At 50.8% G+C, this 27,441-nt stretch overlaps 1 protein-coding gene across 1 annotated transcript; it reads left to right on the forward strand.

Annotated features, from left to right (window-relative positions):
- Positions 1 to 9,804: 9,804 nt before the first annotated feature.
- Positions 9,805 to 17,809, forward strand: CCDC92B (coiled-coil domain containing 92B). Its single transcript, XM_047080470.1, has 3 exons — positions 9,805 to 9,949; positions 14,597 to 14,644; positions 17,202 to 17,809. Exons 1-3 carry the CDS (start codon positions 9,820 to 9,822, stop codon positions 17,807 to 17,809), a joined length of 786 nt encoding a protein of 261 aa, XP_046936426.1. The 5' UTR covers positions 9,805 to 9,819.
- The last annotated feature ends 9,632 nt before the right edge of the window (positions 17,810 to 27,441 follow it).

Consider the following 27,441-nt stretch of genomic DNA (forward strand, 5'->3'; position numbering starts at 1 on the left):
ATGAAGTGGGGCCACTCAAAGCACAGCTAGAATCTGGAGTTCCTACCGAGTGGGATTTGAGACACCTTTGAACAAAATAGGAACTCTACTTGCCAAGAGACCTAAAAGAGAGTCATTTCTTCAACTTTTTACATTTTTTTAATGTTTATTTATTTTTGAGAGAGACAGCGTGAGTGGGGAGGGAGGGGGCAGAGAAAGAGAGAGAGACACAGAATCCGAAACAGATTCCAGGCTCTGAGCTGTCCGCACAGAGCCCGATGCGGGGCTCAAACTCACAAACTGCGAAATCATGACCTGAGTTGAAGTTGAATGCTTAACCGACTGAGCCACCCTGGTGTCCCATTTCTTCAACTTTTTGAGGGTTAGAATCTTCTAGGAGCAGCTAAAACTTTTATTTATTGACACCCAAGTCCAGTGAAGGCTTAAAAGTTGACTGGAGAGCAGGGAGGAAAGAGATCCATAGAGAGAAGGCAGGGTACCTTTGAGGCCAATGAGTTGCCAAAACCCCCTCCAAAGCCCTCGTGTCAGAGTCTTCCAGTTCTGGAGACAAAAGTGGAGGACTTCTCTGGATATTTGGCCCCAAAAGGCAGGGCATGGAATACTTGGTTGGCAATGGTGTGGGAAAAGTCATATCAGCCCTTTAACCTGAATCCCCTCAGACCCTTCCTCTGGCCCCTAAAGGCAGGGATGGAAATGACTTACCCAGAGCTGAGTCCCCTGCCACTCATACAACACCACCTGGTCCCTTGCCATTATGAATACGAATGCCTAGTGAGCATGTAGCACTGTTTTAAGCACTTTACAAATGTTAATTTATTTCATCCTCACAACAACTCAGAGACATATGGGTTGCATAGACCATCGATATCCCATTTTACAAATAAGGAGACCAAGGTCCAGGTTAGAGAAAGCTATTGGTAGAGCCAGAATTAGAAGCCAAGTAGTCCAACTACAGAAGTCTCCCTTGTGCAGTGAAAACGTATCAGTACCAATGTTCTGGACTTCAGAGTTTATAAAAGATTTTATCTTGGCTCTTGGGAGGTTCCCAGAGGAAAAGAAGATGTCTTACCAATTGGGGCCCAGAGAGGTAGGTGATGTGATTCACCCAAGGTCACACAGCTAGTGAGAGGTCTCACTTCGCTGCCAATTAGGCACAAAATAGGTTTCTTGACCTTTGGTCAGGTCGCCCCCTCAACCCTTCCCTGGGCCAGTGGGCATAGCCCTGGTTCCTACGCCAGTGGGTGGGCAGAGGGGCGGAGCGGATCGCGGCCTACAGGCCTGGGCGCTGTCCGCGGTGCTGATCCGCCCGCCGCGCCCTTGCTCGCCAAGTGGCCGGCGGGTTCCCTGGGTTTCCCTTCCAGCTCCCAGGCAAAGCCAGCTCCCTGAGTTCGGCTGCCCGCCGGGGTCCTCAGGCCTGGCTCCCGGGGCTCCTGGGGTTTCCCCTCCCCCGACTGCGCGCCGCCAGCCTCCCCTCCCCCCGCCCCGCCCACGGCCCCTCCCCGCCAGTCCCAGGTCCCTCCCCTCCCCCCTTATCTCTCCCGCCCCCCCCCCCCGCTCCCCCCTACGGCTCGTTCGCCAGTTCCGGTCACGTTGCTGGGTGTTTACGCCTGGAGCCCGCCCCGGACCCCCCTTCGGCGCCCCGGAACCCCCCGGAGACCCGGCCCGACAGCCCCGCAGCCTCGCAGCAGCTGATGGCGCCGCAGCCCGGGCGGGTGCTGCGGAACCCCAGGCGCAGCTAGCGCGGGGAAGAAGAGCGCCTCCCCCCACCCAGCCTGGCCCGGACCCAGGGCCCTGCTGGCCAGTCGCTCCCTCAGGTCCCGAAGGTGAGGAGGCCGGTGGGCGTGGGGGGTGGACAGTGGGGGTGGCCTCCGGCGGGGAGCAGCGGGGCCGGAGCTCCAGCTCCCCTGGGAGGGCTGGCGCTGGGCTGGGCACCGCAGCGCGCGGGAGGCGGACAGGACCCGCGGGCTGCTGGCAGAAGTTGTCCTCCACCACCCGGACTCAGGTCCTTACCGGCCCTGGCGAAGAGTCCAGAGCGGCCTGAGGTCGAGCCACCGCCACCTCCTGCCACCTCCCATCACACACGTCTTTATGCCTTCCTTTCCCTGTCCTTCCTGGTACCCCTCTTCCCCGTCCTCCTTAGTCTCCATATCCCCCTCTGCCTTCTCTGGGAGTCATATTGGAGGCATAATCAGGCAGAACACCCAGACTGAAGGGGATGGGGGCTCCAGTTTCCTCATACATCCCACTCCCGTGTCCCTGGACACTCAGCTTTGCTGAGGCTGGGTGTCCTGAGATCTCTCCCCTTCAGTGGAGGGGGAACCCATAGCCTAGGGGTAACCGAGGAGGAGAGGTTCTGGAGTGGAGAGGATCACAAGACCCCTGGGGAAGATGGCTCCACCCACTGGCCCGGTGAGCCCACCTTGCAGAGTATCAGACATTTGTCAAAGCCTGACTTCTTGTTCCCAACTCAAGTCCCTAGGAGAGCCAAGGACTTGGGGGGAGGGAGGGTTACTTTCTAATACATGTACTTACTTGCCTAGGTGATTCCCAATAACACTGAACTCATTCTCCCTGTTTTACCAACATTCGTTGTGCACCTGTTCCATGCAAAGGATTCCCAAAGACAAGGTCTTGCCCTCAGTAACTTTATGGCTTAGAGCAGAAGCCAGGCACCCCTGTGCACTCACACGGAGGTTGCCGGGGGGGGGGGGCAGGGAAGTGTGATACATGGTAGAATGATTCCTGGGAAACACAGCAATGGAAGGAAGTCATTCCAGCTTGGTGAGGGTCAAGGAAAGGTTAGTAAGAAAGGTAGCCTTTGAGTAGGGCCTTGAAGGATGGGGCAGGTTTCAGGAGGCAGAGAGAGGGGAGAGGGATGTTCATCCATGGATATGGGGTGAGTTTGCTGTGAAAGCAAAAAAGGTAGAATCCCAAAGAAGAGGAGATCAGACTGCAAATGTGGACTGTGTTTAGATTTGAAGGACCTTAATGCAGGGTGAGCACCCAGTGGGGTGCTCCTAGTTGCCAGAAACTATAGTTGTGTCTATTGGGCAAGGTACTTAACCTGTCTGAGCCTCTGTTTCCTCATCTATGGAGTGGATATACCGATAGAACCTTCAATGTAGGGTTGTTATAAACATAAATGAGTTAATATGAGTTAATATATGTAAAATGCTAAGAACAGTGCCAGCCATTTATTATTGTTATGTAAGTATTACCTGTGCAGTGATGATTATTATAAGTATTATTACCTGTGCCTCCATATCTGAGAAACACTTCTTGAGTTTCTGTTCTCCCACTACCCGAGGCCTCAGAGCCAGGTAGTAGAGAGGAATAAAGACTAAGAAAAATAAAGGACGTAATTTATTTATCCATTTATTACCATGCTTGCCATGTCTAATATACCTACCCTGACTATAAAAATGACAAAAATGAGTTTAATATTCTCCCCGAAACAAGAAGGCATTCTTTTTTTTTTAATGTTTATTTATTGAGACAGAGCATGAACGGGGGAGGGGCAGAGAGAGAGGGAGACACAGAATCCGAAACAGGCTCCAGGCTCTGAGCTGTCAGCACAGAGCCCGACACGGGGCTCGAACTCACGGACCGTGAGATCATGACCTGAGCCGAAGTCGGACACTTAACCGACTGAGCCACCCAGGTGCCCCAAGAAGGCATTCTTAAAGAATTTTAACAAAACGTGGATATTGAGTGTTCAGAACAGTACGAGGATATTTGTTGACTCAATAAATACTTTCAGTCCCGAAGAGAAAAGAAACACGAAGAAGGAAATTGAAACTGGGACAAGAGAAGCAGTCAGGGGGTGAGGGGTGGCAGAAAATGTAAACTCCACATAAGCAGAAAGCAAGAGTCTTCAGTTCTGGTTCCTCTCCCAGCCGCTTCGTCTGCCTGAGGGTGAGATGGGGCAGCAGAGGCCAGGGGACATTGAGCAGATTGAGGGAGAGGGAGTGGTTAGCCACCCAAGGAAAGACTGGACTTTAAGAGTGATGTTTAAACTTTTGATTAGCAGAAGGCTTTTCTCCAATGAATTGTCCATCATATAAATGAGGGGTAAAAATAACAAAGCCTCTGCCTTGTGCCTCCAACCATTTTGACAACTTCTGAGACTCCTCTGCGGAACTCTGGGCTCTGTGTAGCAAAATTTGCAAACCAGTGATTAGGATGATCCCAACTGCCCCTGGAGCCCTGAGTGCTATGATTCTGCATTTTCTGTGGTTCTTCTAACCCAAAGAACTATAACAAGGGAAAGGGGAGAGAACTACAGTTTCCTATTTGCCATGTCCGTTGGAATCAGATACCTGGCAAGAAAAGTGCGTACCCAGAAGCTTCGAAAAGACAAGCAGGAGGTGAGGTCATTTTTAGAGACCAGGAGCCCAGGCCTTAGAGAGTGAGAATTGTGTTGGGTTAGAGGGTTCCTGAGCCTGGCATTTTGTCTGTAGTTGGAGACATGAGCACAGAAGCATTCTCCCAGCAACTTCCCAAGGGGAAAAATACTTGTAACTTGCAGACAGATGAGAGGCATGGTAAAAGTACCCGGGATTACCTCTATAAACTTGAACCCTCCGTTACAGGCCCCTTTTTTATTTTTAAATAGACAATTTGTTAAATGAACATTTTCATCAAGCTAGAAAATTAAAACAAAGAAGAACTAGGAGCACAGGAGAAGGTGGGCAGGGAAACAATACAGACCCTGAGGTGGCCAGGACAGTGGACAAAGGCAAGGGACCCTTCTCACTTTAATCTGTGAGGTAGGACATCTTGGGCCGGATGTGGGGAGAAGATAAAGCTGGTAACTCTAACCCTTTAGCTGCTGCCACTGGCCTGGACCAAGTTCTCAGGCACAAGCTTCTTCTCAAGCCAGAGGTTTCCAGGACTTACTTTCCTTCCTTCCTTCCTTCCTTCTTTTTCTTTCTTTCTTTCTTTCTTTCTTTCTTTCTTTCTTTCTTTCTTTCTTTCTGTTTATTTATTGATTTTTGAGAGAGCGCGAGTGGGGGAGGGGCAGGGAGAAAATCCCAAGCAGGCCTCGTACTGCCTGCGTGGACCCCAACACAGGGCTAGAACCCACGAACTGTGAGACCCGAGCCAAAACCGAGAGTCAAAGCTTGACATACTGAGCCACCCAGGTGCCCCCAGGGCTGCATTTCTCCGGGAAAATCTGACATTTTCCTGGCTTGGGCCTTCTGAAGTGTGACAGCCGCAGATAAGAGGTCTGTATTGTGGTTCCCCTTCCCCACTCCATTTCCCGCTCTCCCCCAAACAAACTAAACAATAATGTGTAAGAAAGAATATCTGCCAAGATCATTTGTGACCCAAATTTCTGCCCTGAGAAGAGCAGCCTGCCTAGTTGGAAACAAATCCTCAAGTCCTTCTGGGAAGGCTCAGAAACAGCTGGTTGGCTCAGCCTCTCACAATGGCCAGGGTCCAGTCTCCAGGGCTGTGTGGAAAAGGCTTTTACTCTTCAGAGACACTTACGTTTCAGCGGTTGGGAACAGATATTTTCTCTCTTCATCATAAGCAGAGGCCCACGTGCCTTCGTCCTCCAGGTGCGCACAGACCAGACACATAGATGCAAGAGAAGCAAGAACCCCCCCCAAACGTGCATGTACACATACGTGCACTCCTCGAGGCACACACACAGACTCAGGGACATGTGCAGACACACAGGCACACACATGCCACATAGTTTTACAGCAGCACAGACGGAGCTTCTCTGTTCCTTCTGGGTTATGCACCAGTATATCTGACTGCCTGCTGGACATCTATTTCTCCCCGTTTAGGTCTCTTGAACATGTCAAATCTAACATGTCTCAGGCTTCAACTTATCTCCTCTGTAAGTCTGCTCCTCCATCAGTCTGCCCAGCTCCACAAATTCACTCACTTGTACATTCCACGGGTATTTACTGAGTATATTCTATTTGCCAGATACTGTGCTAGGCACTAGGGAATGGGAGGAAACAAAACAGAGACCTTCATCTTATGTTGCCAACAGTCTGGCAGAGGAAATGGGCAAGAAGCAAAATGTAATATACTCATGTGGTGATAAATTCATGGGAGAAAAACAATGCAGATTAAGGGAGTGAAGAGTGACAGAGGGTTCTATGTTAAATCAGGTAATCAGAGAAGGGCTCTGAGGAAGTAACATTTGAGCAGAGTCCTCAGTGAAGGGGAGGAATGGGCCATGAGGGTATCTGGGTGAAGGGTATTCCTGGGAGATGGGACAGAACACACAAAGTCCCTGAGGCAAGAGCGTGTGGCATATTCAGGAAACAGTAAGGAAGCCAGAGTGCCTTGGGTGGAGCCAGCAATGGAAGAGCAGTAGTAGAAGAGAGCAAACAGAGCCAGGGACAATTGTATAGGATCTGGTAAGAATTCTGGACTAGGAATTAAGTGTGATGGGGAACTGTTGGGGGGTTTTGAGTGGGGAGCAGGGAGACATGATCAGATTTGCTAAAGGAACTCCAGCTGCTGCATGGGAAACAAGGCAGGAGTGGAAGAGAGAAGCCAGTCACAGGCTACCACAGTGATACATCAGAGGGATGGTGGGAGCTGGGACTAGGGTGACAGCAATGGAGATAGTGAGAACCGATTGGATTCAGGATGCACATTTTCAAAGGTGGAGACAACTGGATTTGCAGATGGATTGGCTGTGGAATATGAAGAAAGAGAGGAATTAAAGATAACTCCTAAGTTCTTGGCCTGAGAAACTGAGAGAATAGGTAAAAATCAGTGCCATTTATCAAGATGGTGAACAGTGGGCAAGAGCATGTTTTTAAGACAGATCACAAGAGTTCAGTATTGGGGCATGTAAATTTGAGGGACCCATTAGACATCCAAATGGTGGTCTTAAGCAGTCAGTCTAGCATACAGGAGAGCATTAGTTTAGGGGTCAGCATATAAATGGTAGTTACAGCCAAGGGATTGGACAAGATCACCTACAGAGAAAGTATAGATTAGAGAAGAGGTCCATTGTGAAAGAGGTCTAATGTGAAAGGTGAGGAAATGTAGAAAGATCCAGCAAACATATCTGAGTTGCCCAAACTGGAAAACTAGGAGACATCCCAAACATTCACCCTCCCCATCGTCATGACTTAATATAATCCATTCCCATGTGCTGCCAATTCTACCCCCAAAATACACCTGGAACCTCTCTTGGTCTTCATCTCCATCATCTGGTCCAGGCCTCTATCATCTCTCACCTTGACCACTGCTCCATTCTCCCAGCTGACCTCCCACATCCATTCTGCCCCCTCTAATCTGCCCTCCCCATAGCAGCCAGAACGATCTTTTAAAAATGCAAATCAAAAAAATATTTTTTTAAAGGGGGGTACCTGGGTGGTCCAGTTGATTAAGCATCCAACTTTGGCTCAGGTCATGATCTTGCAGTTCACCAGTTCAAGCCACGTGTTGGGCTCTGTGCTGACAACTCAGAGCCTGGACCCCGCTTTGGATTCTGTGTCTCCCTCTCTCTCTGCCCCTCCCCTGCTCATACTCTCTCTCTCTCTCTCTCTCTCTCAAAAATAAATAAAACATTAAAAAACTTCTTTAATGTAAATCATATAATGTCCCTCCTCTGCTTAAAATCCTTTAATAACTTCCCATTTCAGGGGTGCCTGGATGGCCCGGTTGGTTAAGCATCTGATTCCTGATCTCAGCTCAGGTCATGAGCTCATGGTTTGTGGGACTGAGCCCTGCATTGAGCTCTGCACTGTCAGTGCAGAGTCTGCTTGGGATTCTCTCTCTGTCCCTCCCCAGCTCTCTCACTCTCTCTTTCTCCCTCTCTCAGAATAAATTTAAAAACTTTAAAAATAATAATAATAATAACTTCCCAATTCATTCAGTATTAATCCAAAATTCTTGGCATAGTTTACAAGACTATGGCCCGATCCTTCTCTTGCTAATCTCTCTTCCTACAGCCCTCCCCTAATACCTTACGCTTCAGTCCTCACTGGCATTGACAAAGTCTCTGTTCCCCGAAAAGACCATGTGAAGCACTTAGCATAAGGCTTGGCACATAATAGGCACATAGTAAATGTAAGCTATCATTATTATCCTACCTCAGGGTTTCACAAATGCTATCCACTGTCTCAAATGTTCTTCTCTTTATTCTTCTAACTTCTACCCCTCCTTCAAGTCTGTATTACTTTTCTATTGCTGCATTAAAGATTTTCATAAACTAAGTGGCTTAAAACAGTATCAGTTTGTTACCTCACAAGTTTCCAAGGATCTGGAGTCTGGCACATTTTAGCTGGGTCCTCTGCTCGAAGCCTCAAAAGGCTGAAATTAAGGCTGGCTGCATTCTCATCTGAAGGCTCAACTAGGGAAAAAACTTGGTAGGGATGCCTGGGTGGCTCAGTTGGTTAAGCGTCCAACTCCAGCTTAGGTCATGATGTCACAGTTTAAAAGTTCGAGCCCTGCATCAGGCTCTGTGCCGACAGCTCAGAGCCTGGAGCCTGTTTTGGATTCTGTGTCTCCCTCTCTCTCTGCCCCTCCCCTGCTTGTGCTCTCTCTCTCTCTCTCTCTCTCTCTCAAAAAATGAATAAACATTTTTTTTTAATTTTTTTTCAACGTTTATTTATTTTTGGGACAGAGAGAGACAGAGCATGAACGGGGGAGGGGCAAAGAGAGAGGGAGACACAGAATCGGAAGCAGGCTCCAGGCTCTGGGCCATCATCAGCCCAGAGCCCGACACGGGGCTCGAACTCACGGACGGCGAGATCGTGACCTGGCTGAAGTCGGACGCTTAACCGACTGCACCACCCAGGCGCCCCTAAACATTTTTTTTAATCTATAAAAAATAAATAAAATAAAAATTTTTAATGTTCATTTATTTTGAGAGAGAGAGAGAAAAAGCATATGTGTGAGTGGGGCAGGGGCAGAGAGAGGGAGAGGGAGAATCCCAAGCAGGCCCCATGCTCAGCACAGAGCCCAACAGAGGGGCTCGATCTCATGACCTCAGCTGATATCAAGAGTCTGGTGCTTAACCAGCTGAGGCACCCAGGTGCCCCAGATTTTGTTTTTAAGTAATCTCCACACCCAGTGCGGGGCTGGAACTCACAACTCTGAGATTAAGGGTCACATGCCCTACCCACTGAGCTAGCCGGCGCCCCATCCAACTCCTCTTTTAAAAAAGGACTCTGCCACCTGCCTTCAGCCCATAGAGTTCATCTTAGTAAAATACACATCAGATCTTCCTCCTCTGTGACCTGGAAGAGCCCAGGGCCCTGGGTTAAGTTTAAGTCAGAAAAATGGATTTGAACTGGGAAAGGGTGTGCTCTAACCATTATGCTGGTCTACCAGCTGGTGGGTGAGCTGGGATGCTGGCGGGATGGGTTTTTCCACTCCACAACTCCCTCATTTTAGCCATGAGAAAACAAAGAGCCCAGAGAGGGAGAGGGCTTGCCCAGAGTCACACACCTGGTTAAGAAGCAGGCTAGAACCTGCCTCTGTCTCTCTTTATTGACTTTGTTGCTCCATTCGTGTTCCTCCCTGAGAAACAGAAAGGCTAAAGTTACATGCAGGCAGGGGAGTGAAGCCATTTATGTTCCTGGTTCCCTGAAGACCTCTGGTTCTTCATCTATTAAATGGGAATAATCATACTCCCCTGATGACACATGCATGAAGCTTTGGTGAGTAAACGGGGGAGAGAGCTACGGCGGTAGAATTGTCTACCTGGTACCAACAGGAGCCCAGACTGCAGGACATTATGAGGGATCTGAGGGGGGGCAGGGCAGATGGCCCCACAAGATGTGGGCTTACCTTCTCGTCTTTCCCCCAGGTGGGGCCCAGGCCTGGGTTGCCATGGATACCGTGTCCCTGGAGCATCAGATCCAGAGTGTGCAACGCCACATCAGCTTCCTGAAAAAGGAGCAGATGGCCCTGCTTCGAGACCTGCACCTGGAGATCCTGAGGCTGCAGAAACGCTGCTCAGGTGAGGCTGGAGGGATGGTGGGCAGTGGGGGCCATCAGCAGTCATCACCATCAGCAGTGTCTGATGGAGTGCCCCCCATGAGCCTCCCTAAACCTCACAACAGACCTGCCAGGTGAGGGTCACACCCCTTTTTCTGATGAGGAAACTTGTCTTGGGGAGATGAGACACAAGTTTTAGAGCAAAGGGCTCTGGTTCAGTAGCAGAAGAAAACCTGGAGCCATTCTTAGGGATTCCTGTCCTCTGCCACTAAGTGTTCATCAAGCACTTCCCAAACCTTGCAAGCCCTCAAGCTAGTTGGGGAGATACACACACAGGATAGTTGGGGGCGAGGGGTGGGTAACATTAAGACTTACAGAAAATGAAGAGGCCCGGGGCGCCTGGGTGGCTCAGTCAGTTGAGCTCCCAACTCTTGGTTTCAGCTCAGGTCGTGATCTCACGGTTCATGGGTTCAAGCTCTGTGCCGGGCTCCGCACTGCCAGCACGGAGCCTGCTTAGGATCCTCTCTCTCTCCCTCTTTCTCTCTCTCTGCCCCTCCCCCGTGCTTGCTCTCACACTCTCTCACTCTCTCTCTCTCAAAATAAATAAAATTAAAAATTAAAAAAAAGAAAAGAAAATGAAGAGGGCCAATGGGAGGTCATGGGTAGGATCATGTTCAGCCTAAGGTGTGGGTGATAAAGGAGACCAGGCACCCCAGGCTGCCCAGAGGAGGGAGCATTTCCACTCCCTGAGGCTGAGATGTAGACCTGCTGAGACACTACGGGGGAATGAGGGTGGAGAAAGCATTCCAAATGAAGCAAATAGCATGGCAAAGTCCAGAAGGTAGGAAATCAAAAGCTCGGGGAAAGTTCTATTTGACTGGATAAAGCTGTGCTTAAGGCTGGTGAGAAATACAGCTGGAGCCAGATAACAGAAGACCTTGACAAGTATCAGGACAGCTAAGAAGTTTGGCCTGTCCTCCTGGGTAGTGGGGAGCCCCTGAAGGTTTCTGAGTAGCATCATGCTCTTTAAAAAACTCAGCAGTTGTATGAATTGGGGGGGAGGGAGGCAGGGATACCAGTGATGAGGCTGATGCAGTGGTCGAGGGGAGAGATGAAAGGGGCAGAAAGGGGAAGACCAGTGGGAGACAGGGTGAAGGGAAGGACTTGACAACCAACTGGATTTGTAAACAAGACAGAAGGAGGTACCAATAATGAAGCCAAATGCCAGCCCTGACCTCTGCTCTTGGACTTCAGGCTTCAGCTGCCCGGCCCTCTCAGAGGCTGGGCTCTGGCCCAAGTGCTCATCCAGGCCGAGTCCCCAAGTACAGGTGTTAGAGGCAATGACTCATAGAATGGGTCACCTGAAACAGCCCAACCTCTTTCTTATACAACTAGATAAACTGAGACCCAAAGAGAGAGAGAGGGAGAGAGAGCACGCCCACCACACAATATGTCAGTGACACAGCCAAGATGAGACCCCAGAGCTGCAGACTCCCAGCTGTGCATGCCTCTTGCAGCTTTCTGCGTACTCTCTCCCCAAGATGCTCAGATTTCTACCTCCCTCCCAGCCTCTGCTCATGGGAGGCTCCCCATTCTCCAGAGGGAAACTCAGTGACCTGCCTGGCTTCTCACTCTGGCTTCAGAGCCTGGTCGTCCTGACTCTCGGCCCCCACGCTGTCCTTGGCTCCATATACAAATTCAGCTGCTACATTCCTAGGCCAGGTTCCCTGCAATCTCCCCGGAAGCCTGGATGGCATCAGGGGCCAGTCCATGGGTCAGGGATGGCCCATGCAGACTCACTCCTGCCTGATGCCACTTTCTCATTGCAATAACAACATTAAAGGAGAATCAGGATGAGCGGACCCTAAGACCCTATAGCTCTTGCCCTGATTTCTTTTTGCTTTGCCTGAATTCTGAAGACCTGGGTCCTTCCACTCAGGACACAGGCCAGGACCCCAAAAAAGTGTAATAGGCAGGAACAGCCCCCACCACCCTCCTCAGCCTGCTATGGGACTGCAGCCTCTCGGTTATTGATTCAGGAGATAAAAATAACACTGGGTTGGCCTGAAGCAGCCACTACTGGGGCTGAAATACCTGAATAAGGCCCTTCTTCCAATGGGTGGAAGAAAGAGGAGAAAGGAACAGAAAAAAGAAAATTTTTTTCAAGGGGATTAAACAGGGACTTAGATGGATGCCTGGTTGGCTCAGTCAGTAGAGCATACGACTCTTAATCTTAGGGTCATGAGTTCAAGCCCCATATTGAGCATGGAACCTAGTTTTAAAAATAAAACAAATTAAGGGGCACCTGGGTGTCTCAGTTGGTTAAGTGTGCAACTTTGGCTCAGGTCATGATCTCACAGTTTGTGAGTTCAGGCCCTGTATCGGGCTCTGTGCTGACAGCTCACAGCCTGGAGCCTGCTTCAGATTCTGTCTCTCCCTCTCTCTCTGCCCCTCCCCCACTCATGCTTTGTCTCTCTCTCTCTCTCTCTCTCAAAAATAAGTAAACATTAAAAAAACTTTTTTAATAAAAAAATAAATTTATACATATACACTTATATACATATATGTACATATATATGTTTGTATATATATACACATATATGTATGTATATATGTACATGCATATACATATGTAAACAGGGAGGGTGCCTGGGTAGCTCAGTCAGTTAAGTGTCTGACTCTTGATTTTGGTTCAGGTCATGATCTTATGGTTTGTGAGATCAGGCTCTGAGCTGATAGCATGGAGCCTGCTTGGGATTCTCTCTCCCTCTCTCTCTGTGCTCCTCCCCCACTCATGATCACACTCTCTCTCTAAATAAATAATAAATAAACTTTAAAAAATACAAAAATAAACAAGGACTCAGGGGCTGGGAAGCAGATGGGAGAGGGGATGAGCTAGTATAGGAACCAAGTGGGCAGGGCTTCAGAAAGAGCCTGCCAAAAAGGGATGGCACTCGAAATGAAGGGGTTCTAAGAGGTGGGTGGGCATATTCTGGTTGGTGGGGCAGCCTGGATGATAACAAGATCTGCCCCATGTATTCAGCACTGACTCAGCCCTGGGTTGGGCCCTCTGTTTATTTCTCTAATTTAATCCTAGCAATAGCCCTTTGAGAGGCAGGTGCAATTTTGTCCCCATTTCACAGATGAGAAAACTGAAGCCCAGAGAGGTGCTGTCACTGGCCCAAGGTCACACAGGGTATCTGACCTCACTGCATGCCCTTCTAAAGGGAAGATGGGCAGGGAGATTTGATGGATGGGGGAGTGGAGCCCAACTAGGATTCTATCTCCCCTCCCCCAACTTCCTGGTTAAGAGTGAAACCAGCCCCACGGGGAGTTAGTGGCAGAGCCAAAATCCCTTGAGCTACTCCAGGGCCTTGCAGGAGGGGCCAAGTTGGCTCCAGGAAGCCCTGGAGGGTGGAGGCATCAGGGTCCTCCCTGGGGCTCCAGGAAGGAGGTTCAGACTCAGGTCACAGCAAAAAGCCCTAGCAACAGTTGGCCTCCCAAGGGAAGAGCCAGGTGAGGGCCCCACAAGACTAGACTGTGTAGGTGCTGTGGGCATTGATGCCAGAGATGTGCTACCTTATCCCACTCCCAATTTCACACTTCCTTTAGGCATCTGACTGCACCCCTGCAGGAACACACACGTGCTCCAGGACAGGTGCTTTCTGTCACCAGTTGCTGCTGGGCTCCATCCTGCCCTTTTCCCAGCTTTTGAGCCTTGGTGGAGTCCAGGGCGCTGGGGTGGGGCTGAAAAAATGATCAAACTCAGGTGACTGAGGAGCAGAACATTCTGGGCTGTGAGGAATGGGGACTGGGCAGACAGGGAGGTGTGTTCCCCCCCTCCCCCCCCCCCCATGGTGGCTGGGCTGCCAGTGAGAGCCCAGGAGGAAACCTCTCCTACACCTCCTACACCGTTCCCTTAGCGGACTGACCCCGCTCCCTCAGCATAAGCCAAGTGCCATTCAGGACTTCCGTCACCAGGTGGCGCTGTCCCCCTTGAAGCCCCTCTTCTTACCCTGTGGAATATGGCGGAAAACAGGGCTGAAAAACGAGCTGGACTGATGTTCAGAAAATAACACAGGCACGACAGTACTGGCTGTGAAAATAGTGAAACGCATGTGCCCTATTGGTAAATAGCCACTGTCCTGAGTCCCCCTCCAGTGCCTGCAAGCAGCCCAGACACTTCGCACGTGCACCAACTAAACACTAAAGGGGCTGTGCCCTGCACAGCAGGGGTCTTCCAGAATGGCTCTGATTTGTCCTCATGTTAGATATTTTATGTTACCTCTGGGAAGGAGCTAGTACTCCCCCCCAGGCCCAAAAGCAAGCCAGGCTCCTCAGTCCCACAGGGATGAACTAACCTCCAAACGCAGGCCACTGCACTTGCACTGGCAAGATCTCTGGGCTTAGAATCAGGCCAATCAGGCTCAGGCTGTGCCTTGCACCTGTCTTCACTTCTTCCCCTCACTGGACTGCAGTAAAATAGGTAAGGGAGATGGTTTAGATGGTTTCTAAGGATGCTAATATTGTCACTTTTACTGAGCCATGATTCCCTGATCTCTCTCTCTCTCTCTCTCTCGCTCTCGCTCTCGCTCTCGCTCTCTCTCTCTCACACACACACACACACACACACACACACACCACTACCTTTTATTTTCTTTCCCCCCAGAACTGACTCATGACCTGGAGATGAGAGAGGCCCAATCTCACCAGCAAGGTAAGAGAAGGATGGCTGGTGGGGAAATAGCATGGGGGCCCAACAGTTTACCTTTTCCCCACCACTTGGTAAGACCCAAGCCTTCTCTGTCCCCAGTCCAGACTTGGGGGACTGCCACTCATCAGCTTCTTCAGCAGAGTGAAGGATGTCAGCCCCACTTACCTACTCATCTGGGTGACATTGTGCAGTGAACAACCTGTACCACCATACCTTGTATCCATGTCTCTGTTCAAAGTAGGAAAATGAAGGCAGGAAGGAGATGGTATCTTGGAAGTCCACCTGATCAACCTCATTCCTTTCTGTGACCCATCTCCCTAATCCTTCCCATCCTTGCATAATTGATCTCTGCAGTCAGTGTCCACACCCTCCAAGATGCTGAATGCTGAGATGCAACACAATGGCAATGGAGTCCATGGCTTCAAGGAACATTGTCTAGATGAGGAGAAAAAAGAAACACGTCAGCAAATCCTTCATTTTCCAAAAGTGTGACTTCTTGCCATTGTAGCAATTCCACTAAAATATCTGTTTACAGATTATTACTTCACCCATAAAATGGAGTTGAAGGGGGGGAGATGGTGTTCAATGGAGATGAAGTTTCACTTTTGCAAAACTCACAACAATGTGAGTTTACTTTACTGAACTGTACATTTAAAAATGGTTAAGAAGGTAAACTTTATGTTGTTTTTTTGCTACAATTGAAACTTTTTCTTTTTAAGGGAGGGGTTCCATTGTTGAGATCTTAATCACCAAAGTTATGTGATCTCTGAGAACTGGGACTGGATGTTATCCATCATCTCCAAGTGCAAGACATGGAGAGGGGCTCAGTGAATGCTTAATTTAAAATGAATCACTATGTAGTCTTTCTTAGCAGAGAGGAAGTTAGCTGGGAATGGACTCCCTGCCATACTGATGTGCTGCTCATAGATCAAGAGCACCTGGGTGGCTCAGTTGGTTGAGTGTTGAGCATCCGCCTCTTGATTTTGGCTCGGGCCATGATCCCAGGGTTGTAGGACCGAGCCCCATGTTGGGCTCTGCAGTGAGCATGGAGCCTACTTGAGATTCTCTCCCTGTGCCCCTCTCCCTTTTGGGCACTCTCTTTTTAAAAAAAAAAAAAAAAAAAAGGCTACATACGAGACCAAGACTTAGGTATGGAGAAGGCTGGAAATTTTAAGTAAAATACTGAAAACCCTACAAATCCTTTCCGTATTTGTTCATAAATTTCTAAACATTTATAGACTTGAACGAATTCTACCTACTTCTTTAAGTGGCAACACGGGCAACCTCTTCATGCTTGAGTGCTTGGAGGAAGGAGGCATACATCCCAAACACCAGTTCTGTGACAACAGCAACCTTCACCCCACCTCTGAAAGGGTTTCCTTCCTCTGAAAGGGTTTCTGGGGTCATCTGAGCTCAAGGAACTGCCCAGCATCCTGGTTTTTGTCCTCTCTCTCAGGGGGGTGGACAGCTCCCTTTCTTTGTCCTCCTACCATTTGGCTGGTTTTCATATCCTTTCCTGAGTCACCTTTTTGGCTACCTTTTGTCACCTTTCAGCCATCTATGTCTCTACAATCGCTCACATGTGTTAATCCCAGGATATGTTGCCGGCTGAAATGGAAAGAATTAGGATCCAGGAGGCAGGGGTCCTCAACTCTGGGGGCACATTAGAATCACCTGGGAACATTGAAGAAGTACCAGTTCCCAGGTCCAATCCCAGAGATCCTGATTCAATTGGTCTTTGTTAGGGCCCAGGAAACTATGTTTTAAAGCTCTCTGGGTTGTTCCAATATATATACAGTGTTGAAACCCAGCGCCTTGGGCAAAGGCAAACAATAAAGAAGTAACACAAAAGAAATTACAAAATGTAACAAATGCCCTATGAAAGAAACAGCAAGGTTCAGGGCACACTAATTGTCCTTTCTCACCCACATTCCCAGGTCCCAAGTCTTTCAGTCCCTCACTTTTGCATGTCTCTCCTACCTCCTACCGCCAATGGGGCTTTTGTACAAGTTGTTCCTCTCTGCACAGCACCCTTCTCTCTCCTCTTCACTGATTAACTCCAGCTCATTCTTCCAACTCATCCTAGCCTAAGTGGTTCTTCTGCTGAAAAGCATGAAGGTCACAGTATCCAGTTAGTTGTGGCATTGGCACATGTCACTGATGCAACCTCACATGCATTTGTGATTATGTACTATACCTCTCCCACTATGCTTTCTGTAAGCTTCATGAGGAATGTTTTATTATCCACCATATCCCCAGTGCCTAGCACAATGCATATAGTAAGGGCTCAACAAATATTTGTGGGTGTGCATGAATACTGGTCGGGGAGGGTTTTGCATTTCAGCTGAGACCTGAAGAATTAGAGGAGAGACCAGACGGTAGGATAGGTGCCAGGGCCCCGAGGAAGCGAAAGTCCTGTGTAGCCAACGAGTGGGAGTGAGGGAGAGCGCGGCCGGACGGGTGGTCGGGGAGGTGCCGGGCTCTGTAACGTGGCTCTGCGAGCTGTGCAGGGTCGGCCAGGCGGAGACCGTCACCTCTCCTCTCCATCTCCCCTCTTCAGAGGCGGCGTCCCGGGAGCTGGAGAGCAAGTGCCGCGCACTGGAGTCGCAGCTGGCGGCGCGGGCGGCCGCCAACGCCGAGCTGCGGCGGGAGGTGGCGCAGCGCGAGGCGCTGGTGTCTGCGCTGCGCTGCAGCCTGCGCACGGAGGAGCGCCGCTTCCTGGAGGAGCTGCGGCGCCGCAGCCACCGCGCCACGGTGCTGGGCACCGAGCTGCAGAAGCACACCGAGGCGGCCGCCTACCTCTCCTGTCAGCTGCACGCGGCGCGCCAGAGACTGCAGACTCCGCGCCCGGGCCCCGCCGCCGCCGCCGCCGCCGCCGCCGCCGCCACCGAGCCCCGGCCCCGCCGGCGCGCACAGCGGGCCCGCCGGCCGCCCGCCGCCGAGGCCGCCGCCAAGGGCCCGGGCCGGGACTGGGCCGCCTGGGACCGCGCGGCCCGCGCCCTGGACGACATCGACCCCATGCCCGATCCCGCGCTCTTCCTCTACGCCCGGAGGCCCCCGCGGCCCAGCGGCCGCAGCCCGCGCCAGCCGCCTCCCCAGGAGCCCCCGGACCGAGCCGGCCCGCCGGCCGCGCCCAACCCGCCCAGCGCGCCCGGGGAGCCGGAATAGGCGCGGGGCTACGGGGTGGGGAGTGGGGAAGGCCGGCCCGGCCTCCGGCTAGGGACGCAGCTCGGGCCCCGCACGCACGTCCCGTGGGCCGCGGGAGCCGGCGCTCCTCCTGGGAGCGGACGGAGGCGGCCCCAGCTCCCCTACCCCGCCCAACCGCCCCCGCCTTTTGTATTGTCCTCCCCCGAGGGAGCTCCTCCGCGGGGCTGCGAGAGTGCACCTTTTTTGTGGAGAGGGCTTGGTGTACGGATGCTGATCAGTTCTCCACCCTGTTGCAGGGAGGGGAGGGGGCGGAGGTCACGCCCTGCCCCGGGAAAGCTGACAATCGTTGGACAGGAGGGGGAAGGCTGGGCTGGCCTACAAAAGGAACGCAGTGGCACTTAGCACCCCTAGGCCTCCCAGCTTCCCCCTCGGGCCTCCCCCAGCCCCGCACGGCTGCCCTGCCCGCCAAGCCTTCCTTCGAGGGGAGGCTCGAGCTAGGGGCTAGCGGCTGGACCTTTTTCCTCTGATGCCGCTTCTCCTACCCCTACCCTGCTGATAGGTCCTTACCGGTGAGCACCCAACACTTTAGAGGCATTTCCTGCCAGAGCCCCTGGTAGGGAAATTGTGACGTGATGGAAGTTTGAACTTCTGGAAGGTAGCACCCATAGACCCTTGGAGAGGAGTACAGAACGGGTTTGGTGACAGAACCTGGTCTAGAGCTGTCTTCAGTTCAGTCCTTTCCCAGGATGCTCATCTAATATTTAGACCCCGGAGCTGCGCTAGGGAAGCGAGGGGGACACTCCTGAGTCCCCTACGGACATACGGACATACTTACGGCTGTGGAAGGGCACAAAAGGCCGTGCCCTTCCGGATGCAGCTGGGAACCTGAAGGCTGCCTTGGGAGCTTTCCTAGTCCTGTTTATTGGTGCTAATTTTGCCCAGCTGCACCCAGAGCCGGGAAGAAGGGCCGGGTTCTTGGAAGTGGATGTAGTTGAGAGAGGTTTGAGTTTGCTGGGGTGGGGGGAAGGTAGGAGCACAGGTTAGTCCCCAGGCTGGTCCCCTCTAGGGATGCCCCTGATCCTACCAGAACTGACAGTGGCCGGGTGCATCTGTCTAGGATAGCCAGTAGTGAAATGGCAAATGAGACACCCCACATCCTAACTACTTGCCCCCAGCTCCCCTCTCCTGACCAAAGGCAGGAAGTGCAGTTCTGGTCTAGTGTGGCCCCCACCCCAAGCCCAACCCCTAGAAAGACAAACCCCTAGAGCCCCTTCCCCCATGCCATGCCTCCTCTGATGGTCCTAAGTGCCTGTGAGGTCTTCCAGGGGCTGCTGAGGGAGGGTGGGCGGCAGGGAGAAGCCCTTACCTCTGTCACAAGTAGCGTGTCCTGGCAGATCCTGTCCTGACTGAGGCTGAGCATTCTGTGTGTCACCCAGGATCTGGGAGTTGAGCAGAGCCAGTCTCCAGGGGTGGTGAACCCTTCTTCCATCACCGTCCCTGTGATGAACAGGGGGAACCCCCAATCCTGTCCTCTTTCACTATGTTGGAGGGAGTGGGAAATCCCCAAGAATCAAAACCAGTGAGCACACTCTGGGCCCCCACAAATATGCTGTCCTTTCCCAGCTGATTGCACTCAGGACTGCTGAGACTGCGCAATAACTGGGCCTCATCCGGGCGTCCAGCCCCCGGAATGCAGATGCCCAAGGTGTGGATGCCCTTAGGACAGACAGGACAGACAGTGCTCTCTCTCACTCAGTCTCCGTTGGGCCACAGTGTTGGCCTGGAGTCCTTGCCCTGCCCTGGCCTCTTACCCTTCTCTCCTGCCCCGTGGTTGTGCCTCTGCCCTCCATGTCCCCCCTCAAGTGTGTGTGACTCACTGTACCCCTGGTCCCGTTGCCTCCCTTTCAGAGGTGCCTGTGTGAGGAGGCCTCTCTCCTCTCTTGGCTGCACTCTCCTGAAGGGACCCAAAGGACTGTGGGAAGGAGGGAAAGGGTGTCTTTCTAGAGCAACCCACCTAGATCCTGAGCTTCCACAATCACACTTTTGGGGTAAACAGGGTGACTTTGTTATGTTGATTCTTCTACAGAGATGGTGAAGTACTTTATCCACCCTCTCCCCACCCCCCCACCCACCCCACCCCCCCACCCCCACCCACCTACTAAAAGCCATAGCTATGCCTGCCTGGCCTCCCCCAGCTCTATAGCAATAGCCCTTCCCCTTCCCTCCTGGGTACCCAGGGTGTCTAGCCAGGGGGCCTCCACCACACCCCTCCCCCAGGGAGCCTCCGGCAGCTTGTCTGCCTCTCCCCAAGTAACCTCCCCAAGTAACCTGTCCCTCTTCTAGCAACCAGAGATAACGACAATTATTTGTGGGGTGCTTGGAGATCCCCCAGATGAAAGGTTCTGGCTGACTTGCTGACTCTCACCTGAGGTGTTGAGGGTCTGGGAAAGGAAATAAGCCCTCCTCCTCTACTTAGCAAGCTGGGAGGAGGGGCTGAGGGCTGAGGCAGATGGAGGGTTCCAATTTTAACCAATTCCTCTTCCCCATTCTTCTAGAAATAACGGACTGAGGACTTCCCTCTATCCACCTGCCCCACGTGCAGCAGAATGGGACTGGGAGTCAGTAGCCTGCCCTTGGCCTAGGAGACCCAAATTCTTTAGCCTCCAGCTCTCTCCCTCTCCTAGCCTGGGGGACCCACACTGCCAAAGGAAAGACCGCTTCCCATGAGCCCCTGGAATGTGTGGGTGACTAGAAGGGAAAGGATCATGTCTCCTCCCCGCTCCACTCTTCTCTGCAGCACCATGAGTCCCCATTGGGGAGGGGCATGCTGACAAGAACACTCAGGGCCCCCCCCCGCCCCCGCCTCGAGGTGGAGTTCCAGCCACACACCAAGTATGGATAGACCCAGGAAGGAGAGCTGCAAGTGGGGACCCCTCCCTGTTCTGGAAGCCAGCCAGGGACAAGTGGCCAATGCAGCATGAGACTCTATACCCCTGCCCCCCATATCCCACCCACAGTGGCCTGCAGATTGGGGGACCACTCCAGGGCTGAAATGGGGTAGCCCTTCCCCAAGCCAGCAGCAGAGTAGAGGTCTCCCCATGGAGAAGAGGGAGGCCAGGAGGGTGTGGAACAGCATCTCCTTAGTGCAAAGAGCTGGGGATCTCTAAGCACCCTCTCCCTGAGGTGCCAGCCTTGAATAGGGACATGCAGGGCTTCCACACCACCTGGCAGGAGCCCCATTGGTGGGGCAGAGGGATCCTGCTCTAAATTCTCTGTTGGCTGCGCTTTTTAATCCAATGCTTTTCAGAGTGTATTCACTCACCTACAGAAATAGAGCCCTGTGCTTTAGGGGTGACTGTCATATGCCTTATTCTTAATAAAATATCTGAAAAACACACACGTCAGACCTCTTCTCTGTGGGCACTCTGCCCTACCCGACCTCTGTTCCTGCAGGAGTGGGAGAGGATGTGGAGGACATGGTGGTTTCGGAGGCCGCCTGTGGGTTAGGTGAAGTCTGGGAGCTGAGACTTTGAGTCTTCTCACTGGATATTCCTCACAGGCATAAGGCACTCATCTGAGGCGTCCCGATGCTCAGGCTAGCCCTGTCCCTCTCCCCATGGCACCCCAAACCGAATGGACAAATGAGACCTTAGATCTGAAGCTTCTGACTAGCGTTGGGAGAGAGAGACCGGAAGGACTCCAGGCCTGGAATTGCCCAATGTCTTGGCAGGGAAGAGTCCTGCGGTTCTGGCATCTTTGGCCACGCTGGTTCCCCTTTCCTGACACCCACGTCCATCTGATCCGGCTGCAAGAAGCCCAGCATCCAGAGATGAGCCCTATTCTTATCTTCCACTAATGAGGGTTATCCTGAGACTGCATTCCGGGAGCTCAGCACACCCAGCACCCACAAGGATTTAAGCCCGTGCGTTTTCCGTATGGGTCTATGTTGTGGAGAAAAAGCAGCAGCTCTACATTAGGGGGATTCGGGGGAAATACTGGTTTGCCTGCAACCCTTCTTATCTGATCATAGGACCCATTGCTTCCTTTTGGGGAACTGCTCTCCTGCCATCTCTGATCCCCGTGTTGGGGAGGGGGCGGGTGCTGACTCTACCCACGTGACCCAGGTAAAGTAAGGCACACTGATTGGTTTGGAGATGGGCTCGTGACTCAGTATGAGCCAATGAGACTCAATCTCAGGACTTCCGCTGGAGCCATTCATTCAACACACCAAGTTAGATGCTAGGGATCCATCAGTGAACAAAACAGGACTATAGGGAAATAGACACGCGAGTGGCTAAATGGCGGAATATCAGCCTGGAGGTCTGGCGTGTTGTTTGCTATCGCAAGGGATAAGGGTGCCTGAATATGAAGCTATCATACCAGAAGCAGAGCAGGAGAGATGGAGACAATTTCCGACAATTAAGCTGCTGGATCCAGCTATGCCTTGATCCCACGTACCCCTGCCCTTGTCAGTTATATGGACCAATAAACCCCTCCTCCTCCCGTACTTTTTCCCCCCTCCCCTACTTTTGTTTTTAAGTGGTCAGCATTAATTTGTACATTTTTTTAACTTTATTTTTTTGAGCTAGTTTTTAAAAAAATATTTGTTTATTCTGGGGGAGAACGCAAGCAGGGGAGGGGCAGAGAGAAGGGAACAATGGATCCTAAGAGGGCTCTGCGCTGACAGGCTGACAACAGAAAAACCTATATGGGGCTCAAACTCATGAAACCCAAGATCATGACCTGAGCCTAAGTTGGACCTTCAACCGACTGAGCCACCTAGGTGCCTGGAGCTAGTTTTAGACTTAGAGAAAAGTTGCAAAAATAATACAGAGTTCCTGTATACCCTTTATCCAGCTTCCCCTAATATTAACATTTTACTTTATCATAGTACAATTAAAACCAAGAAATTGACATTGGTACATGATTAGTAAGACCACAGACCTTAGGGGTGCCTGGGTGGCTCGGTTGGTTGAGTGTCTGACTTCGCCTGGGGTCATGGTCTCCTGGCTCATGGGTTAGAGCCCCCAGTGGGGCTCCGTGCTGACAGCTCAGAGCCTGGAGCCTGCTTCAGATTCTGTGTCTTCTCTCTCTCTCTCTCCCTCTGCCCCTCCCCCACTTGCACTCTGTCTCTCTCTCTCCCTCTCTCTCTCTCTCTCTCTCTCAAAAATAAGTAAAAACATTTAAAAAAAAGAAAAAAGAAGACCACAGACCTTATTTGAATTTCACCAATTTTTTCACCAGTGCCCAGTTCCAAGTTTTCTTTTCTTTTTTTTTTTTTTGTCAAGTTTATTTATTTACTTTGAGAAAGTGAGCAAGCTGGGGAGGGGCAGAGAGAGGGAGAGAATTCCAAGCAGTCTCCACACTGCCAGCATAGAGCCCAATGTGGGGCTTGAACTCACAACCTGAGAGATCATGACCTGAGCCAAAATCTAGAGTCAGATGCTTAACCAACTAAGCCATCCAGGAGCCCCTGTTCCAGGTGTTCTATCCAGGATCCCATTGCATTTAGTTGCCTTTCCTTAGTCTCCTCAATCTGTGACATACTTTTAACCTTGTTTATTTATTTTTAAATGTTTATTTATTTATTTTGGAGAGAAAGAGTGAACACAAGTGGGGGAGAGGCAGAGAGGGGGAGACACAGAATCCAAAGCAGGCTCCGGGCTCTGAGCTGTCAGCACAGAGCCCCACACAGGGCTTGAACCCACAAACCACAAGATCATGACTTGAGCCAAAGTCCAACACTCAGTCGACTGAGCCACCCAGGGGCCCCTGTGGCATGCTTTTTAAAGCCATTTTGAGTGTGGTTTTACTGGCTTGTTAGCCCCAAAAGTAAGAACAAATAATAAGTGTGGGGGTGGGGGTGGGGGGATAGGTGGACCACAGTCAATAAATTACATGAATAAAATATTTGTAGAGCTCTAGGGAGGGGGTAACCATTTCCAGCTGAGACCATAAAGGAGTTTGACAGAAACAGTGATATCTGAGCTTGACTGTAGACCTGGGATGGCTTCCACATCTGGCCTATGACACTCTTCCCAGGGAAGTTGGCATAAAGAAAAGATAAATGACTTACTCAAGGTAAGTAAGGAGGTTGCAGTGAAGGAGTCAGGGCTGGAGCTAGACTTGAAGTCACATGTATTGATTCCTACTCAGTGTGTCCATATGGAGCAGGCAGGCATGGGGCCTGGGCTGCCCCATCACAGTTCCTTGCTCTAGCCTCTGGGGGATCAGATTTGAACTCAGATGGGCTAGGACCAGACCTGTAGCGATTCCCATTCTGAGAAGTGTGGCCCAGGTGTCTGCTGGTCTATTGCCTTTTATGAGAAGGAAAGCCCAGCCCTAGATAAGCATTTACCCAGGACTCTGGGGTCCCGTGTTCAATTCGAGAAAAAGGAGAGAAGGAGAAGAGAGAGAAGGAATTGGCCTTAGGGTCCCCTCACAAACCTCTGAGGGAATCTCGGCTGACCCTAGCCCAGAGAGATGGACTGTGTGATGTTTGTGCCAGATAAGTCAGAGATTATGCATGCAAACCCCTCATTTTACACATGGAGGACTGAGGCCCAGGGCATCTCTATGACTGTCATCCCCTCCCTCCTGCCAGTTCGGCCCACACAGATTTGGGGTGGAAGAAGGTGAAGCATTTCCTCCCTATGGGTCACTAGAGTCAAGCCAGTGAGGTAGAGGACTCTCTCCTGCAATCCAGGAGTTTGGGTTCCTGCTCACCTCTCCAACCTGCTGGGAACTCTGAAAAGGAGAAGGGAAGTAGGAATGCCCAGCCGAGTGGGTGTATCCATCATCACACTAATTAGGGAGGTGGGAGGCTTTAGGCAAGCTCATTATGCAGTCTAGGTCTCAGTCTTGATAAACCTCCCTTCATACTTAGCATCTTTACTCAGGAGTGTCACCCAGGCAGCCCTGAGGATGGGGACTATGTAACAGAAGCCTGCTAGGGAAAGGGGCAGGGGATCCGTGGAAGCTAAGTTGCACGTTCTTAGGCTGCTGAGACTGGTTAGTGATTAGGCCCATGGACACGTTGGTCACTAGCACCCATGCTGACCAGTAGGCACTCAGCTCCTGACCATGGAGAGGACGGTAGAGGAAGGCTAGGGCATGGTACAGGCTGATACATCTCCAAGGCTCAGCCTGGGTCTCAGCCAGGTATTGTGGAAATGATCTGAAGCTCTGGATAAAAAAGTCAAAGCATACAGTTTGCAAAAGGGATGTCAGACATTACAAGGAAAACCCACATATTATTAACAATGATGGGGGGCGTCAAAGGTGAGCCTCCGGGTTGCTAGCAACATTCTGTCCTCAGCGTCTTGTGGAGCCCTCACAAAGGACTGCTTAGTGCTCTCTACACCCAACTCATTCATTCAACCAGCAAATGTGCATTGAGCACCTACGCTGCACCAGGCTTTGGGAAGATGCTGGAGATGCCTAGATAAATAAGGCATGGTCTTGCTTTTAAGAAGTCCCCCAGTCTAGCCGCTGGATGCCTCACCTGAAAGCCAGACATGCCAGCTTGGCCAAGACAGTCTCGGTTTATGCTGCTTATCCCAATGCCATTATCAATAGTGTCCACTTTCGCTCTCAAAAGTGTCCTGGTTTGGAGAATAAATTACATGGTCACCTTAACCACAACATAATGTATAGGCACTGGTGGAAACAGTTGCGCAAAGTGGCGGGAGTAGTTGCTGTAAAGACCATGATGAAGAGGGGCGCCTGGTTGGTTCACTTGGTTAAGGAGCTGACTCTTGATTTCAGCTCAGGTCATGTTCTCACAGTTCTTGAGCTCAAGCCCTGCATCGAGCCCTGCAGCACCGTCAGCACGGAGCCCGTTTGCAGTTTGCAATTCTCTCTCTCCCTCTCGCTCTGCTCCTCCCTCCCTCAAAATGAGTAAATATATATATTTTTAAAGACCATGATGAAGAGACATGGGTGGAGGCAACCTGAAAGCAACAAACTACTTAATATGTTATTAGAGGTTAGACCACCAGACTACAGAGAAAATGGCCAGAAGATGATGCTTTTTTGTGTGTACCTGTTTTTCTCTCATCAGGCTTACTGCTCCCAGCATTAAAATTGAGCTACGTTTCTGGTTATGAGTAACGTCACCAACATGGAAGGGGCTTCCACGTTCAGCTACACTGGACTAGGTACGGTTCTCCACATTCCTTGAACTTCATGGATACAAACAAAGTACCCATCAGCTGGGAGACTGGTTAAAAGAACATAATCGAGCCATAAAATGCAATGAGAAGGCTCTTTGTGTACTGATATAGAACAATCTCCAGAATGTATTGCTAAGTAAAAAAAAATCTGTGTAAAGAATAGCAGGTACGGGGGCGCCTGGGTGGCTCAGTCTGTTGAGCGTCCGACTTCGGCTCAGGTCACGATCTCACAGTTTGTGAGTTCAGGCCCCACATCGGGCTCTGTGCTGACAGCTTACAGCCTGGAGCCTGCTTCGGATTCTGTGTCTTCCTCTCTCTCCGCCCCTCCCCTGCTCATGCGCGCGTGCGTGCTTTCTCTCTCTCTCTCTCTCTGTCAAAAATAAATACACATTTAAAAAAAAAGCAGGAACAGAGTGTTACCATTTGTGTAATTAAAGTGAAAAAATATGTACACACACTCACACTCCTATATACAAAGAATATAAAAGAACTGGTAACTTTGGTGGTCTGGGGCAGGTGAGATTTTTACTGTATAACCTTTCGTACTTTTCGAAAAAATGTTTTATTTATTTTTGAGAGAGTGCAAACAGGGGAGGGACAGAGAGAGAGGATCTGAAGTGGGCTCTGCACAGACAGCAGCGAGCCCAACGTGGGGATCAAACTCACAAACCATGAGATCATAACCCAAGCCAAAGTCAGACACTCAACTGACTGAGCCACCCTGGTGCCTCTGTACTTCTTGAAATTTGAACCATGTGAATATGTTACCTATTTACAATTCTAAATAAAATAAAAGTGGGGACAAAATAAATAACTGAGTGAATAAATTCCCAGAGTCCTTCCTTCTGTGTCTACCCATATGATTCCTCTGACTTGCTTATTAAAATTCATCTTACCCTTTGAAACTCAGTTCAAAGCAGCCTCTTTCCAGAAGCCCTCCCTGACTGCCTTGCCTGCACAGTCAAAACAACCTTCTTTAAAGGCTTTTATTCTGCAATCTTGGACATGAAGCTGCTGTGTGCATCTCACTTCATCCACCAAATTGAAATTTCTCCTGGCAGTGACTGGCTCTGATTTTTTCTTTCTTTTTAATTTTTTAATATTTATTTATTTTTAATTTTTAAATTTATTTTTGAGAGAGGAGAGAGAGAGACAGAGTGCAAACGGGGGGAGGGGCAGAGAGTGGGAGGTAGGATCTGAAGCAGGCTCCAGGCTCTGAGCTGTCAGCACAGAGCCCAACGTGGGGCTCGAGCTAACTGCAATACCATAACCTGAGCCTAAGTTGGACGCTTAACCGACTGAGCCACCCAGGTGCCCCAAAAGTTTATTTATTTTTGAGAGAGAGACAGAGACAGAGTGACAGAGTGTGAGTGGGGGAGGGGCAGAGAGAGAGAGGGAGACACAGAATCCAAAGCAGGCTCTATCTAGGCTCTGAGCTGTCAGCACAGAGCCCAGGAGGGGCTCGAACTCATGAACCAT

The sequence above is a fragment of the Lynx rufus genome, unplaced genomic scaffold (assembly GCF_022079265.1).
Source record: "Lynx rufus isolate CCGP_SWC_20201006 ecotype Redwood Valley unplaced genomic scaffold, mLynRuf1.p SCAF_18, whole genome shotgun sequence".
Classification (NCBI taxonomy): domain Eukaryota; kingdom Metazoa; phylum Chordata; class Mammalia; order Carnivora; family Felidae; genus Lynx; species Lynx rufus.

What these genes read in the sequence shown, in the direction of transcription:
- CCDC92B (XM_047080470.1), top strand. Translation starts at nt 9,820, where the DNA reads ATGGATACCGTGTCCCTGGAGCATCAGATCCAGAGTGTGCAACGCCAC. An exon ending in GCTGCAGAAACGCTGCTCAG is followed by an intron (nt 9,950 to 14,596) that starts GTGAGGCTGGAG and finishes CTTTCCCCCCAG; the next exon opens with AACTGACTCATGACCTGGAG. An exon ending in GGCCCAATCTCACCAGCAAG is followed by an intron (nt 14,645 to 17,201) that starts GTAAGAGAAGGA and finishes TCCCCTCTTCAG; the next exon opens with AGGCGGCGTCCCGGGAGCTG.